Source organism: Lingula anatina, chromosome 2 (assembly GCF_051362555.1).
Source record: "Lingula anatina isolate TDL-2025a chromosome 2, LinAna3.0, whole genome shotgun sequence".
Lineage (NCBI taxonomy): Eukaryota > Metazoa > Brachiopoda > Lingulata > Lingulida > Lingulidae > Lingula > Lingula anatina.
Window position 1 is genome coordinate 3,049,297 of NC_141768.1, and position 16,486 is coordinate 3,065,782.

Genomic DNA, 16,486 nt, shown 5'->3' on the forward strand with positions numbered 1-16,486 from the left:
TTCAAGATGGGGATAATGGTATGATATTTTTTCAGAAACCGAAGGGGGGACCCCCCTGCCCCCCTCGAAATCTGCCACCGAGTAGGCGAATATTCCACGTCTTCCTCTTCAGAATCTCCGTTAGAGTCGTCCATGCGGCTTTGTTTACATTGCTAGTCCTGGTGGGAAGATCACGTGACCCCCTTTCCGTTGTTTTGATTGGTTAAAAGGATCCAACGGCAGGATATTTAGTACAATCGCGATTGTCGCGGTGTGAAATATCTTGTGGAAATTTTTTAACTGATTATCTTCGTGCACAGTGAAAATTGTCTGACCCTGTGATTCTTTTAAGGCAATGAAACGATAATCCACTGTAGGTAGGCACCAAACACCAAAAATAAATCGGGGCGAATTTGATTCGAGGTCAAGACGTCACGGCAGCGTTTTTGCTCTGAAAATAGTATTTTTGATTTCAAGATCTTCACCTGAACCGCTATCAACACTGTTTTAACGCATGTTTAATCACAGCTAGAAGTGCTACAATCTCTTGCTAGGAAAATCTTTTTGAAAAGCTTCCGATTTTATCAGTAGCCTAAAGAGACGAAATAATGCCTCTGGTACATCGCAATTAACGGTCCGCAGCTCATAATAAAGAAAATTATAAAAGCGAACGTAGGCACCATATGTTGTAGTGCACACCTTTTATGAAAATATCTTACTTAGGTCCGGAGTCATCTTACACAAACTTACAATGCAGTTAAACTGACAATAAACGGGGGCGTAGCATAAAAGCACAAGCGTTTGCAGTTGTGAATAAAAGAACGAAAAAGGGGATTTTTGTTGAATTTTATTGCGTTAATACATAGAAAAATATTTTACATAAACGGGAGGGGAGCAATTTTGATCAATTTAGGCCAATTTAATGTATTGATCTATTAAAGTGATAGAAGATTCATAAACAGGGATCACATTTGTAGGATAAGACAGGGCCGTAGCCTCCCTGGGATTTGAGGTGCAAAAAAAAAAAATAATCGCAAAGGTAAAAAAAAAAAAAAATAATAATTGCAAAGTTGGTATCAATTCTGTGAGAAAATGCACTCATGGCCACAGGACAATCATTCAACAATCTGTTTACAAATGTGTAGTTTTTAGCCAACTCAGTTCATGCCAAAAAGCTCATCCTCATTAATGTGAAATATGAATGTGAATTTCAGACATTCTGGAAGCCAAGGCTTCTATAAAAACCAAGTGAATGAATGAATGAATAGTATTAAAACTAGGGGCAATTATATTCCACTAGGACCCGGGATCAATAACGTCTGAGCCTAAATTGTAAGGAAACGAATGAGATGCTTTCAAAATAAATTGAATTTTGCAATTTGTTACCATTTTATGACATCCAAAAACTTATAAAAGGAAGGCAGGAATGAATTTAGTCCCGATGAAATGTGCATGATAATGTGGAAAACGTGTTTAGACAAAATGTTTAGAATGAAAAAATATATACTTAAGTAAATGTTGTACGTTTTGGACATTCAAAAAATCCAAAAGTATTGGAAACGCGGCGAAAGTCTGTTTTCCATGGGTATTCTCCATGGGTACACTGTGCTTCATTCAAAGGGTTGTGCGTGACCTTGAAAACTTACATAATATTTACAGATTAGATTGTTGACTATAAGAAATGTAGGTGAGGCAAAGGAGAACAAAGGCGCCTGATGCGCAGAATAAGTTTGGCTAGCATTGGAGAGGTTGTAGGTGAGTTGGAAAAGAGTATGTGGGTTAGTGTCTATAGGACATTTATTTGTTTATCTTACTTTAATGTGACATATGGCAATTGTTTACATATAGAAAAAAACATTTGTATGAACCGCTGGTTGATAAAGGTAAAATATGTCATAGATAATATCAACACCTTACATGTATATTTCAATCACAGAGGATTGCAAATGTAGTAAATGGAATTTTAATTCCACCTTTCTTTAAAATCTTATCTTAGTAATAAATTCGAAAGTGTCTGTAATTAGTAAATGTTTAGGTTATTTTGGGCTACTCAGAATTAGGAGCGTCTTAGATGGTATCTCTTGTGCAAAAAGATAACAAGTGAAGTGAACGATGCAATCATTAAAATGGCATGCAAAAATGGTGCTGGTTCCCTTGCCTCCGACTTTGAAAGGAAAACTTCCATGGATCCGTCATACAGACCGAAGAAGTTAAAGACAACCGACACGGAAGTGAAGAGCACTGATCTCAACTACAAACATGAATCGAGAGTCCTTGTCCTGTACACAGGTGGAACGATTGGCATGCGTATTCACGATGGAGGTAGGCCCCTAACAGAAATGACGCAATATTTGATCATAATCTTTTGATCACTTTGTGAAAAAACAATTAAGACACCCTAATCTAATTTTATTAAAGCAGAGTGTGTGTCGGTGTTTATAAAAAGTGTATATACATATGATGTATTTGCATGTTCATTTTTAGTTTCGTTTTCGTTTTTTTCTGACTCAATGCCGGTTGTCACGTATTACTGTGCGTTTTATCTTGTACCTTACACGTAACGTACTTGATCACCTATGAGTCATCGATTCACCTCATGACCTGCACGTACACTACATCCTTAATTTAATGGTCTCATTCCTTACACAGCTGTGGACGAATATTCCTAATTAAAATAATTCCTAATTAAAATGAATAAACAGATATGATAAAAGGTTGGTCACCCCCAGAAATGCATTGCATGGCGTCACGCCTAGCCCACTGCACATGCGTGCATTTTTAATGAGTTGCTAGATTGCCATAGGAAAATGAATGGGTTCGCGATTCGTGGGCCCATGGCGGATAATCGACAAACTAACGGCCTGATGCCGATAGACAGCAACGCTGTGCTATGCTTCAAGCAACTCCTGACCAAATATCGCAAGTGTTTTTAAAAAAATTCTGTTGTACACACGTGCTAAGAAGTTAACCGTGCATTGCCTAGCCTACCCTCAACAAAACGCAAATATTGTCAGAAATAGTGATTTAAGACGGTAGATTCACTCAGAAACAAAGGCAAGCTAATTCGTTGCCGATAGCACCAGCAAATGGCAGCACCATACAGAGTCTGATTAAAAACTTTCATGGCAATTGAAGAACTTTTACCACTGTACAATGGAGTCCAAAAAGCACTTGGCACAAATGTAGAGCTGCCCAGTGCAAGGTTAAGAATTCAATCAGTATTTTCAATCATATTATCAGATTCTACATAAATTGACTGACAATATCACTATTTAACTAATCTCTTAATCCAAAATTCCTATCATCATTTAGTAATTATGCAAAATTCGTCTTTCAGATTGCTATTTATTTTAATTTTTAATGCTTCAACTGTTCCAAAATAATCTTGTAGTAAAGGAAAAATGCAAATAAGAAGTGGAAGACCAATTTTACCCAAATTATTCATTTATTTGAATATAAAAAGAATTAGATCACGATTTAACAACTTAAAATAATCTAGCTTTCATGAACTCTTTCATGAATAACATATTAAACAAAAATAAAAATTATAAATTAGTGGTAATGGCTTATTCTGGAATATATTAACTCTGCACATCATCAGTACCTGACTTGGTACAGTATAGTTACTACTTGGATACAGAGTTAGATTTAATAATGTAACATTAAGAACAATATATATATATATATTACAATAAACTCCTCTGCACATGTCAGACGCTTGTTACCATGAACTAACACTACTTGACAATGGGCTGCCCAAAAGCTACCTTATAAAACAAATGCGTAAAGAGATGAATGTGATTTGTCATGTGCAACGTACTCCAGGACCACATGATGGGGCTGAGATAGATGTTGAATCTGAGCTTATTTTGCCATCAAATCCTATTTGGCTGACAACCCTGATATTGAATGTGGTAGTAGGCCAAGTTTCAAGGTTAAATTCTGTGGTGATGGAACCACTATATCTAGAAATTCTAATATGTGTGTTATGAGCTTTTCAGTATTTTCACCTCGGTACCCTACTACCAGTCCAAGTAGTCAATTTTGGCTCCTCCAGCACTTATCACAGAGTCTGTGTGCGATGCCATTGTTGTGCTGTGATTGCCTAGTTGAGTCACGTGAAGCCCTACTGTTGCGCCCTCGCGTATCGCGTGAATGCTGCGCATTTCTGGCCTTGATGATATAGTAGTAAATGTTATTTTGGGCTACTCAGAATAGGGAGCGTCTTGATGGTATCTATTGTGCAAAAAGATAAGAGCATGTGAAGTGGACGGTGCAGTCATTTTAAAAAATGGCAGGCAATGGTGCTTGTTCTGTTGCCTCCGACTTTGAAGAGAAATCTTTCTCCATGGATCCGTCATACAGACCGAAGAAGTTAAAGACAACCGACACAGAATTGAAGAGCACTGATCTAAACTACAAGCGTGAATCGAGAGTCCTTGTCCTGTACACAGGTGGAACGATTGGCATGCGTATTCATGGTGGAGGTAACAGTAATGACGCAATATTTGATCATAATCTTTTGATCACTTTGTTAAAAACAATTCAGACAACCTAATCTAATTTTATTTAAGCAGAGAGTGCGGAGTTTATTAAAAGTGTATGTACATATTATGTAATTGCATGTTAATTTCTAGTCGTTTTTTTCTGATTCAGTGCCAGTTGTCACGAACTACTTTGCCTTTTATCTTATACCGTACACGTAATCATTAACGTACTTAATCATCTATGAATCATTGATTCACCTCATGACTTGTATATACACCACACCCTTAATAGTCTCATTATCCTTAATTGAAAGAAAATAATTTGAAAAAGAATTATTTGCATAATGAGTTTTTTATTACTTAATGAAAAAGAAAGACACAAGGACTGAAACCAATGCAAGTTTGAGGAACGTGTATCCAGTAATATCAAATGTATATCTATAAAAACGTCTGTTAATCAGATAACTATTTCACCCGTTGTTTTGGCAATAACATGTGCATAGCGAAACAGCAAAGTAAGGCGGTCTCTTTCATCCAATTGAAGCTTTGATAGGCATTGTCCAGCACGAGACTGAATTCTTTCTTCATTTTATTTCATTTTTATAAAAAAAAGAAACTCAAACTGTGAACCTTCATCAACTTCATGCACTTTAGCCAACTCGTGGTCGTGAGAAACAGATGTACGAAAATTTTCAGAACCCGCGTAATAAAACAGTAGGGTTTATGTTGCAGTTGTTAACTTTAGTACTCCTGACACTGTGTGGACAATTATTTCCTCTCTCCTGGATTATAAGTTAGCCAGGGACTACCTTTAAATTACCCTCTGCCAGGGTGACAGATTGATTTTCCACAGATATTCACAGATATGTCTATAGATAAATAGGCAGTCATTTTGGCTCTCAGTCGATTCAGCAATTCAGCAAAAATGTCCACAATAATAACTGCGGCCCTGGTAGAGAGTACGTATACCTTTAAATCCAATTTTACTAGTTCCGGTCAACCCGTTTCCCTTCCTCACTTCGTTTTCATTTTTGCCGGCTATGCACCGACGGAATATTTCAAGTTCAGCGATGTCATTTTTCTAAACAAAAGACTTAGCCACAACTTGCACACAACTGATAATGAAGAAACAGATCATCAAGTCTTTAAAAAACGCAAAAAGCATGAGCACATGTGTTGCGGCCATTTTGTCATGTAAGGGTAGAAGTATATATTTTGATGCATCTTTGAAGATCTACATTATAGTTGTAAAATACAATCCGAGCTTTCGGCCCCTGGGCCTTCTTCGTGGATTGTATTTTACAACTATAATGTACATCTTCAAAGATGCATAAATATTTACACTTCGATACATACGTTAACATGTAGCGTGTAAATACTTTTATTTTTGTTGTTTGTTGTCCGTTTTGTGAGCAAACGCCTTTATCTTACGGTATACTACATTACAATAAAAAGAAAAGATATATATATATATATTTATTACATTGTTTGTTGTCCTTTGTCACTACTCTGTGGGTGCGTGCGACGTTGTATATGTGCGCACGTATGTTTTTACGTCGCTCCTTCTTTGTTACGTAAATATGATACATACGTTAATCTACCGATACATACGTTACCATGTAGCGTGTAAATACTTTAATTTGTATTGTTTGTTGTCAGTTTTGTGAGCAAACGCCTTTTTCTTACGGTATACTACATTACAATAAAAAGAAAAAGCAGGGCAAGCAAAGATTACTTGGCTTGAAACCGTTTGTTGAAATTGTTTATATCAAAAATACGTTACCGATACATATGTTACCAAAAATATGAAGTTGTTGTATTCTAATTTCATTGATTGTACTCTGTTGCCACGACTTTGTGATTGCGTGCGACATTGTATATGTGTGTCGCTCATTCTTCTTTGTTACGTAAATATGATACATATGTTACCGATACATACGTTACCATGAAGCGTGTAAATATTTATTTATTCCATTTTCATTGGTTGTCTTTCATTTTGTGGGCCAACACTTATGTCTTAATGTTACATTAAAATAAAAGAAAACGAGACAAAAAAGATTTCTTGCCTTCAGCTATCTGCGAAAAATGTTCACATGATATATTTGTTACCGGTACATACATATATATATCGACGTGAAGATATTTTTTTTATTTCATTGTTTGTTGTCCTTTGTCACTACTCTGTGGGTGCGTGCGACGTTGTATATGTGGGCACGCATGTTTTTACGTCGCTTCTTCCTTTCTATGTAAATATGATACATACGTTACCGATACATACGTGACAGTCACAACCGATGGCCAATATGCTGTCGACAAAGGAAAACTAAGGCGCCTATTGCGCAGAATAAGTTTGGCTAGCATTGGAGAGGTTGTAGGTGAGTTGAAAAAGTATGTGTTTATGGGTTAGTGTCTTTAGGCCAATTAATTGTTCATCTTACTTTAATGTGACATATGCCTATTGTTTTTTCATATATAGATAAAACCACTTGTATGAACCGCTGGTTGATAAAGGTAACTTATTTCATAGATAATATCAATACCTTACATTTCAATCGGGGCCGTGACAATAGTCTGAAGGTTCAATAGTTCGAAGGTTTATTGGTCCGAATGTTCACTACAGTATTAAAAAATGATGAACATGTTGCCATTTTTCGGACCAGTGAACCTTCGGACTATCGAGACGCCCCCATTTCAATCACAGAGGATTGCAAATGTAGTCGGAGTGGAATTTTAATTCCACCTACAACCTTTCTTAAAAATCTTATCTTAGTAACAAAAGTGTCGAAAGTGTCTGTAATTTAAAAATGATATAGTAGTTAATGTTATTTTGGGCTACTCAGAATAGGGAGCGTCTTGATGGTATCTATTGTGCAAAAAGATAAGAGCAAGTGAAGTGGACGGTGCAGTCATTTTAAAAAATGGCAGGCAATGGTTCTTGTTCTGTTGCCTCCGACTTTGAAGGGAAGTCTTTCTCCATGGATCCTTCATACAGACCAAAGAAGTTAAAGACAACCGACACGGAAGTGAAGAGCACTGATCTAAACTACAAGCGTGAATCGAGAGTTCTTGTCCTGTACACAGGTGGAACGATTGGCATGCGTATTCACGATGGAGGTAACAGAAATGACGCAATATTTGATCATAATCTTTTGATCACTTTGTTAAAAACAATTCGGACAACCTAATCTAATTTTATTTAAGCAGAGTGTGCGGAGTTTATAAAAAGTGTATGTACATATTATGTAATTGCATGTTCATTTTTAGTCGTTTTTTTTCTGATACAGTGCCAGTTGTCACGTACTACTTTGCGTTTTATCTTATACCGTACACGTAATCATTAACGTACTTTATCACGTATAAATCATTGATTCACCTCATGACTTGTATATACACCACACCCTTAATGGTCCCATTATCCTTAATTGAAAGAAAATAATTTGAAAAAGAAACAGCAAAGTAAGGCGGTCATCAACTTCATGTGCACTTTAGCCAACTCGTGGTCGTGAGCAGTACGTGTAGAAACTTCTACATCACGTGACGTCTACATCCCGCGATTACGTCGCGACCTGATATTCTATAACATAGTGCTTCAGCTAAAACATTACATGTATGTACATATGATGTAATTGCATGTTCATTTTTAGTCGTTATTTTCTGATTCAGTGCCAGTTGTCACGTACTACTTTGGGTTTTATCTTATACCGTACACGTAATCATTTACGTACTTAATCATCTATAAATCATTGATTCACCTCATGACTTGTATATACACCACACCCTTAATAGTCTCATTATCCTTAATTGAAAGAAAATAATTTGAAAAAGAATTATTTGCATAATGAGTGTTTTATTACTTAATGAAAAAGAAAGGCACAATGACTAAAACCAATACAAGTTTGAGGAACGTGTATCCAGTAATATCAAATGTAGGCTATGTCTATAAAAACGTCTGTTAATCATATAACTATTTCACCCGTTGTTTTGGCAATAACATGTGCATTGCAAAACAGCAATGTGAGGTGGTCTCTTTCATCCAATTGAAGCTTTGATAGGCATTGTCCAGCCCGAGACTGAATTCTTTCCTCATTTTATTTCATTTTTATAAAAAAAAAAGAAACTCAAACTGTGAGCCTTCATCAACTTCATGCACTTTAGCCAACTTGTGGTCGTGAGAAACAGATGTACGTAAATTTTCAGAACCCGCGTAATAAAACAGTAGGGTTTATGTTGCAGTTGATCATAATGATAACTTTAGTACTCCAGACACTGTGTGGACAATTATTTCCCCTCTCCTGGATTATAAGTTAGTCAGGGCCTACCTTTAAATTACCCTCTACCAGGGTGACAGATTGATTTTCCACAGATATTCACAGATATGTCTATAGATAAATAGGCAGTCATTTTGGCTCTCAGTCGATTCAGCAATTCAGCAAAAATGTCCACAATAATAACTGCGGCCCTGGTAGAGGGTACCTTTAAATCCAATTTTACAAAAGTTCCGGTCAACCCGTTTCCCTTCCTCACTTCCTTTTCATTTTTGCCGGCTATGCACCGACGGAGTATTTCAAGTTCAGCGATGTCATTTTTCTAAACAAAAGACTTAGCCACAACTTGCACACAACTGATAATGAAGAAACAGATCATCAAGTCTTTAAAAAACGCAAAAAGCATGAGGACATGTGTTGCGGCCATTTTGTATTAGGGTATCACGAAAACGAAAACGAGACTACTAATTACGTCATACAGGAATCCCCCAACCTCAGCCAGTCACAAAATAGTACTTGTAAGTGAAACCATAGAAGTAGAGACCTTCTATGGCGAAACTGAGGTCAATAAGTTATGTATAATAAGCTGGGAACTCCCCGGGATTTTTATCCAACCTCTCTTAGGCCCCTATTTCACACAGGGGGCCGTAGCGATAGTCCGAAGGTTCAAATAGTCCGAAGGTTCATTGGTCCGAATGTTCACTATAGAACCTTCGGACCAATGAACCTTCGGACTTTCGAGACGCCCCCTCACACAGACCACGAATCCCACGAATCGCCAGGAATTGAGAAATTCCAGGATTTGTGAGGATTCGTGAGATTTTGCCAATTTTCTGGTCTAATTCGCTCACGATTCAGTTACGATACAGGTACGATAGTGTTACGAATATTCGTGGGATTCGGCTGGAATCGTGAGATTTTGCCAATTTTCTGGTCTAATTCGACACGCTCACGGTTCAGTTACGATACAGGTACGATAGTGTTACGAATATTCGTGGGATTCGGCTGGAATCGCACGAATATTGTCCAGAAATTCACTACGATTTTTTGGAATCTGGAGTTCGTGGCCAAAACTTTGAACAACTTAAAAATTTTGCCACGAATTCCCGATTGATCAAGAATTGCAAGAACTGACTACGATTATATACGAATCTGTTAAGAACTTCACGAATCGTGAAATTTGTCAATTCCTGGCCATTCTTGGGATTCGTGGTCTGTGTGAAATTGGGGCATTATCAGACCGAGACGAAATTTGTCAGGCATGTCCGACGGTCCGACGCCTTTCGTAAAGTCAGGGTTTATGTCATAATCACACCTCATCCTTGCATTTGATTATATTCATGGTTCATTTTGCATGTTATTCAGCATTAGTAAATAACTTAATTGATATGGTATTATATTTTCTTTATAGTTTATACCCCAGAACCAAACTTTCTTGTGAATGAGTTAAGGAAATTATCAATATTCCACGACCAGGAGTACTTAGATAAACACAGTATCTGTTATGGAGGTCAAACACCAACCCCATGGATGCAGTCACCATTGTGTATGCCGTGAGTAATTCATTTCAGAAGTAATTATGATGTGCCCCGGTAAAGTTACATTCAAAACCTTTAAAGATTTAGGAAAATATAGTGGCTCATTTATGTGACCCATCTGTTTTATTTCCAAGGTTTAAATTGGAATCGAGCTTTTAATTAAGAATTATAAAAAAAAAAAAAAACTATCAATTTGATCCCATGACAGTATTCACCTTTTCAAAGATAAAAAAAGAGACAAACCATCTTTTAACGCGTTTTGCGAAAATACATTTAAGTTATGAGAGTATCAGTTATAGGCATTATACACACAATATAAACAAAACATGAAGAAAAATAAATAATCTACATAATTTTTTTTTCAGTTTAAGCAAAGAAAAGAAAAATGTGATATACTGTGTGTATGAGTATGAGCCCCTGCTGGATTCCTGCAATATGACCATGGATGACTGGGCTAGGATTGCCTCAGACATTAAGGTAAATCTCAGAGTCCAGTGCACCTGCTTCTTTTTGAGTCCTTCCAGTATTACAAAAAGTGACAGTTTTTTTATATATTGTGTGCATGCTCAATTTTTTATTTTATTTATTTATTTATTTATTTATTTAATTCTGTAAACATGACAGTTTTTTTTTTTCATTCAGACTTACTATGAGGATTTTGATGGGTTTGTTATACTTCATGGGACAGATACTATGGCCTACACAGCATCAGCTTTGTCTTTCATGTTTGAGAACCTGGGAAAACCTATCATTCTTACTGGCTCGCAGGTAAGTTTTTGTTCTCATTATTAAGGCATTAAAATATTTAAAGATGATATGTGTGAACTCACATTAGAACATGATAAAAATGCCCCTTCCCCAAACGTGGGCTCAAATACACTTTATGGATTCCATCACTTTACATGAAAGGCTGTACTCTTGATGTCAAAAACAGAAAACTTCTAGATAGTGTACACAAAAAACAAATATATGTTACATTAAACATGATCAATTGCCATTAAAAGTTTAACATTTATTACGTATCTTAAAATATATGAATCTAAATTTTCAGCATGTGGTTTACTACCAAATGCTGTTTGCTTATTTATTCAGATCCCTATCTTTGAGACTCGTAGTGACGGCAGAGATAATCTTCTTGGCGCTCTCATTATGGCTGGAAACTACTGCATTCCAGAGGTAACACATTTTCTGTGTGTGTGTGTGTGTGTGTGTGTGTGTGTGTATTGATATGTATTCTGCATTAATTGGTAAAAAAGCACCTATAAGTTGAGTTTCACATTCAGTATAATTTACACTTAAAAGGTATAAAGTCAGTATGAGATTTCAAATATTGATCTTTTTCATTAAGCAGCTTTTAAAGCATTTACTTTACTACATTGAAATGAATGAAAACCAAAGTTTTTTTATGAACAAAGTACACACTTTATCAAGATTTTGATTCTATAGAAGTTTTTTTTTTATTTCTAGGTGATGATATTTTTCAACAATAAGCTTCTTCGAGGAAACCGTTCAATCAAATTTGATAGTAGCAGTTTTGATGCATTCCATTCCCCAAACTTTCCTCCCCTTGCTGTTTTAGAGACCAAGATTCATGGTATGTTATTTAAAACTTGTAAAAAATGTATATTAAATTATTAAAGTGGAGAGCATTTGTTCAAATTTCATTTTAATAATAAATTGTTTATAACAAGTTTGGCTCTTGGTTTTTATTTCAGTTACAATGTAATAGATTGGCTTTCTATTTTAGGTTTGTATATGATTCATGTGGTCCAATATATATTTCAAGTTTCCCTTGATTTTATATGTTTACTGTTTATTCACAGTGCATTGGGATGAGATTTTTACAAGTAACAACACTCAAAAATGTACCCTCTATACTAACCTTTGTCCTAGCGTGGGATTACTTCGCCTTTTTCCCAGTGTCACCACTGCTACGGTTAGTTGAATAAGTTGTTTTTAGGCAGGTTTAAAAGTATAAATATTCTATTGGGATAAGATCATGAAAAAATACTAAAAATAAATCAAATAGTAAATACATGTATCCACGCTCTAAAGGGAATTATATGGTCAATTAAAAATGATATTTACTAAATGTTTATTTATGAAGGTCATTATTCATGTACGGATTTTATAGAGAGAGAAATTAATGCTTTAGGTCCAAAGATGTCCAATTATGTCATAGGAAATTTTCAGATTTTGATAAAAATTTTGATCATTTTTATTGATAAAGTTTATTATTATTATTATTATAGGTTCGCCAGTTTTTGGCACCTCCACTCAAGGGAATGGTCCTGGAATCCTACGGGTCTGGAAATGCTCCAGATTCCAGAGAGGACTTAATGCAAGTGTTCTCAGAGGCCACGAAAAGAGGAGTGCTGCTGCTTAACACCACCCAGTGTCACAGAGGCTCTGTTAACCCAAGTTATGCCACAGGAAAGGTTTGCTAATAACCAAGAGAAATACTCTTGAAAATGTTTTTTTTTCTTTTCTTTTTTGACACCCATACAGCTTGTGGCTTAGTGTGGTAAAATGTCCTACTTATGTATTTTGAGAATACCCAATTCTATTGCAAAAATAAAAGGAAAACGATTGTTTTAGATTTTATCAGTAAACATTTTACTTTGCATATATGCCTAATACAGTAATATATTTGTTAGTTATTGACCTGTGATTTGTATTTTATATTTCCAGGCTTTGACTGATGCAGGTGTGATCCCAGGCTCTGACATGACACCTGAGGCAGCACTGACCAAGCTGGCCTTTGTAATAGGAAGAGAAGACTGGAGTTTAGAGCAAAAGAGGAAGGTAAGGAGAATGTATTTTACTATTATTATTATTATTATAATTATTTATTTTATGATATAAAAGACTGTATAAAATTTTAATTGTGATTCAGATATTATTGCTCCTGCTAAAGGAAGAAAGGGTTTAAAGGGGCATCCCTGTTGTCATAGCAACAACTATTCCAGTTTGATTGAGATTGTTTGTACAGTGAGGATGAGCATTCAGGGAATCATTTTGAAAGGTGAAGCAATGCCCTTATTTGATAGAACATATAAAAATAATAAATATAGAACAAAAGGCTTCATCAAGATACTTCAAGCAAGGGAGGGTTTCACAAGGAGTAGACTTGGAGACTGCGGCATGTTTTGAGTAATGACTATAGTGTAATGGTACATTTAGCATTTGTTTGTTTTTGTTTTTGGTTTTTTAGAAGTTATCCCAGAACATCCGTGGTGAATTGAAAACTGCAAGGACAGAGAGCTTGGTGTCAGATTTCAAACTTATTGACAGTTTAGGCAAGCTGATGAAAATTAGCTCCAAAGAAGCAAGTTACTTTACTTTTATTATTATTTAATTTAATTGATGAATTGATAATTGGTCTCAATAAAATAATCATCTAAGACAAATTTAAATGATATTGTAATGTTTTAGGTAGGATATTCCTAGATTAATTATAGAATTGCTTTGATTTATTACATAGGGTAGTTTGAAAAAATAAAATGAAGAAATTTAATTTATGTTTGTGTTTTTATAGGAAATGCAAACACTGAAGGATGCCATATTTCCATCATTGATGTGCACTGCAGCCCAAAATGGTGATCTGGCTGTACTCCAAAAAATTAGAGAAGGGGTTAGAAATCTCTTTGTCTTCTTGTGCATATAGTTGTCTTCCTCAACTTTGAACAATTTTGCTTCACATAAACCACTCAATTTTTCTTGAATACATATTCTAAAATTTAAGGTGTCTATTTTTTATCCTTAAACTTGAATTTGTCATAATTGCTATTATTATTATTATTATTTGTCTTATGAAGAAGAGTGATATATCACATCTGTTGAGGAAATGCAGAATTAGGTTTAAACCCGTTTTGTTCTTGAGAATGTTTGAAATAAAGATTTCATTTCCTAAAGGGAGGTCACATAGGCATGGTGGACTACAGTGGCAGGAGTCCTCTTCACATTGCCTGTGGGAAAGGTCACTTCCACATTGTCCAGTATCTGCTGCAGCATGGGGCACCTGTCCATGTTAGGGACAACAATGGACGGTCACCTTTGTACGAAGTGGTCAAGTTAAAACATCTTGATATCATTCGCCTGCTGGTTCAGACTGGAGCTCATTTGGTTCTACCCCCATATAAATTGGGGTCAGAGTTATGCATGTAGGTTGAAATGAAAAATAAATTCCACTGGTTTTGTCTACTACAGGCTGTTATCAGTCACTCAAAATTTTTGTTCCAGTCAAATAATGAACTGTTTCAGTTTAGTGATAAAAAATGATTTACTTATAATCAATATAAAGTTTAGTTCTTTTAAAAGCTGAAGTGAGAAACATTTTTTCCAATGGCAACATGGTTCTTTTAAATTGATGTCCATATGTAAATGCTTTTGAATAAAGTATTATCCTGATTTTTAAAAACAGATATTTGACTAATTTTGTAGGTCTGCAGCTCAAGATGATGTGGATTCCCTCAAAGCTTGGGCTTTATCTGGTGCAAATCTAAGCCAGAGCGACTATGATGGAAGAACTGCACTACATGTTGTAAGGAAAACCAGACCGTACTGTTAAAAACTCTTAATATATACTTTTCTTCACTGTGTACATAAACATGGACACTGAGACCAGCAAGCCTTTTGATGTCCATTTTGATTGTTGTCATATGACATGATTTTTTAAAAATAATAATTGGGTAATTTTTTTTTATTTCAGGCAGCTTCTCATGGACATCAGGATTCAGTGGAGTTTTTGTTAGAACAAGGGGTGAGTGTCACGGCAGAAGATAGGTTTGGATATACTCCTCTCAAGGAGGCAACTGCTAAAGGGCACAGAGAAATCTCCAAGCTGATCAGCGACTCTGTGAAGCCAACTGTTGGCACAAGCACTTCCACTGACACTTAACTTATTTATTGTCCTGTATGAATATAATATAAAATATGAAAACACTTAACTGTGTACTGTATTTTAATTATTTTCATTATTTGCACTGTTTTGGTATTTTGACTATTTGATGAAAGTGGATATTGTGCTACAGTATAAGATCACTAGTCCCAAGAGACTTTTTTTCTTATCTTATATATGTTTAAGATACACTGCGTGTTTAAGAGTTTTCCATATTCATACTTACTATGTCTACAGGCCCTGCAGAGCTACTGCTTTTTCACAATTCAGACCTTAAAAACTGAAATATATAAGGGAAGACACAGTCTTCTAAATGACTGGCTGGCCATTTAGAACTATAACAATTAATCAAAATGGAATATAAATATGTACGTAGGACAAAATAGGAAAATTCATTTTGACTGGTAAAACTCGTATAGAGTGCCTTTAATATCATGTTGTCAAGTTGGTAAAGCACATATGTATATCATTTCTATAATGACTGTATAGCATCTTTTTACATACCAGACTGTTTTGTGTTAGTGTGATCAAAAACTGAACTTTCATAATATGATTGATGTGATGAGATATAATCTCAGTACATGTATGATCAGTATTATCAGTGCACTTCAACATATACCTCAAACCACTCCAATTCCATTTTTTAATCTTTTTGCAAATTATATGTTTAAGTAAATGTATGAGCATTAAAAAATATCTTTTATTTAATTTGACCTTCTTGAGATACGTATATATTGTTTTATTCTTAAATTATATGAAGGTGGTTTAAAGTATGAATCACAGATTTCCTTAGGGGAAATTATAAGTTTCCATAAAGTGTCACAAAAAAAAAAAAAAAAAAAAAAAAAAAAAAAAAAAAAAAAAAAAAAAAAAAAACTTGTTTATACTTTGCAAGGTTAATTCTTAGGTTTTCTCATTCAGGTATTAGTATTCCCCTTTCATTACAGCAATTGTAAGTTTTTTTTTTTTGTAGGATATATAAACTGAATGGGTGCAATATACCAATTATCAAAGTCTTCATTCCAGGAACAGGTGTACATTATATATTTAAATTGTTTTTCCTTAAATATTTGTATTTGTCACTAGCTATTAATATTGCTACATGTACTTGTATAACTGTTTTTAGGAATTATTTCTCATTTTAAGTAATGTTGATTTTGCTTTAATTTATTCACATTTGTTTACCTGAAAAAAAAGTACACAGTTAACTTGTGTAAGTTTGTCACCAAAAGCTTAATAAATTATATGTATGTTGCTGTCTAAAAGTAATACTTTTCCTCAAATGTTTCATCTTTAAATTGCTGCCCATGTGAACAT

At 35.0% G+C, this 16,486-nt stretch overlaps 2 protein-coding genes across 5 annotated transcripts in view; both read left to right on the forward strand.

Annotated features, from left to right (window-relative positions):
- LOC106173330 (L-asparaginase-like) overlaps positions 1–16,438 on the forward strand; it is a 30,784-nt gene extending 14,346 nt beyond the window's left edge. Inside the window, exon 15 of the mRNA XM_087003428.1 lies at positions 16,202–16,438. The gene's annotated coding sequence lies outside the window, so the exon portion shown is untranslated. The remainder of the gene's footprint in view (positions 1–16,201) is intronic.
- Positions 1,635–16,438, forward strand: LOC106173329 (uncharacterized). 4 transcript variants are annotated; one of them, XM_087003432.1, is made up of 15 exons: positions 1,635–1,734; positions 2,034–2,301; positions 10,143–10,284; positions 10,635–10,746; positions 10,912–11,037; positions 11,362–11,445; positions 11,737–11,863; positions 12,093–12,205; positions 12,522–12,707; positions 12,961–13,074; positions 13,484–13,597; positions 13,808–13,903; positions 14,185–14,432; positions 14,713–14,812; positions 14,981–16,438. In XM_087003432.1, the coding sequence occupies exons 2-15, from the start codon at positions 2,106–2,108 to the stop codon at positions 15,167–15,169; spliced, it is 1,947 nt and encodes a 648-aa protein (XP_086859558.1). In that variant the 5' UTR covers positions 1,635–1,734; positions 2,034–2,105; the 3' UTR covers positions 15,170–16,438. The 4 variants fall into 4 exon arrangements, with proteins under 4 accessions (XP_086859558.1, XP_086859559.1, XP_086859557.1 ...); XM_087003433.1 differs by having other exon boundaries at positions 1,659–1,757; XM_087003431.1 differs by lacking the exons at positions 1,635–1,734; positions 2,034–2,301 and adding an exon at positions 2,309–4,466.
- Positions 16,439–16,486: the final 48 nt, after the last annotated feature.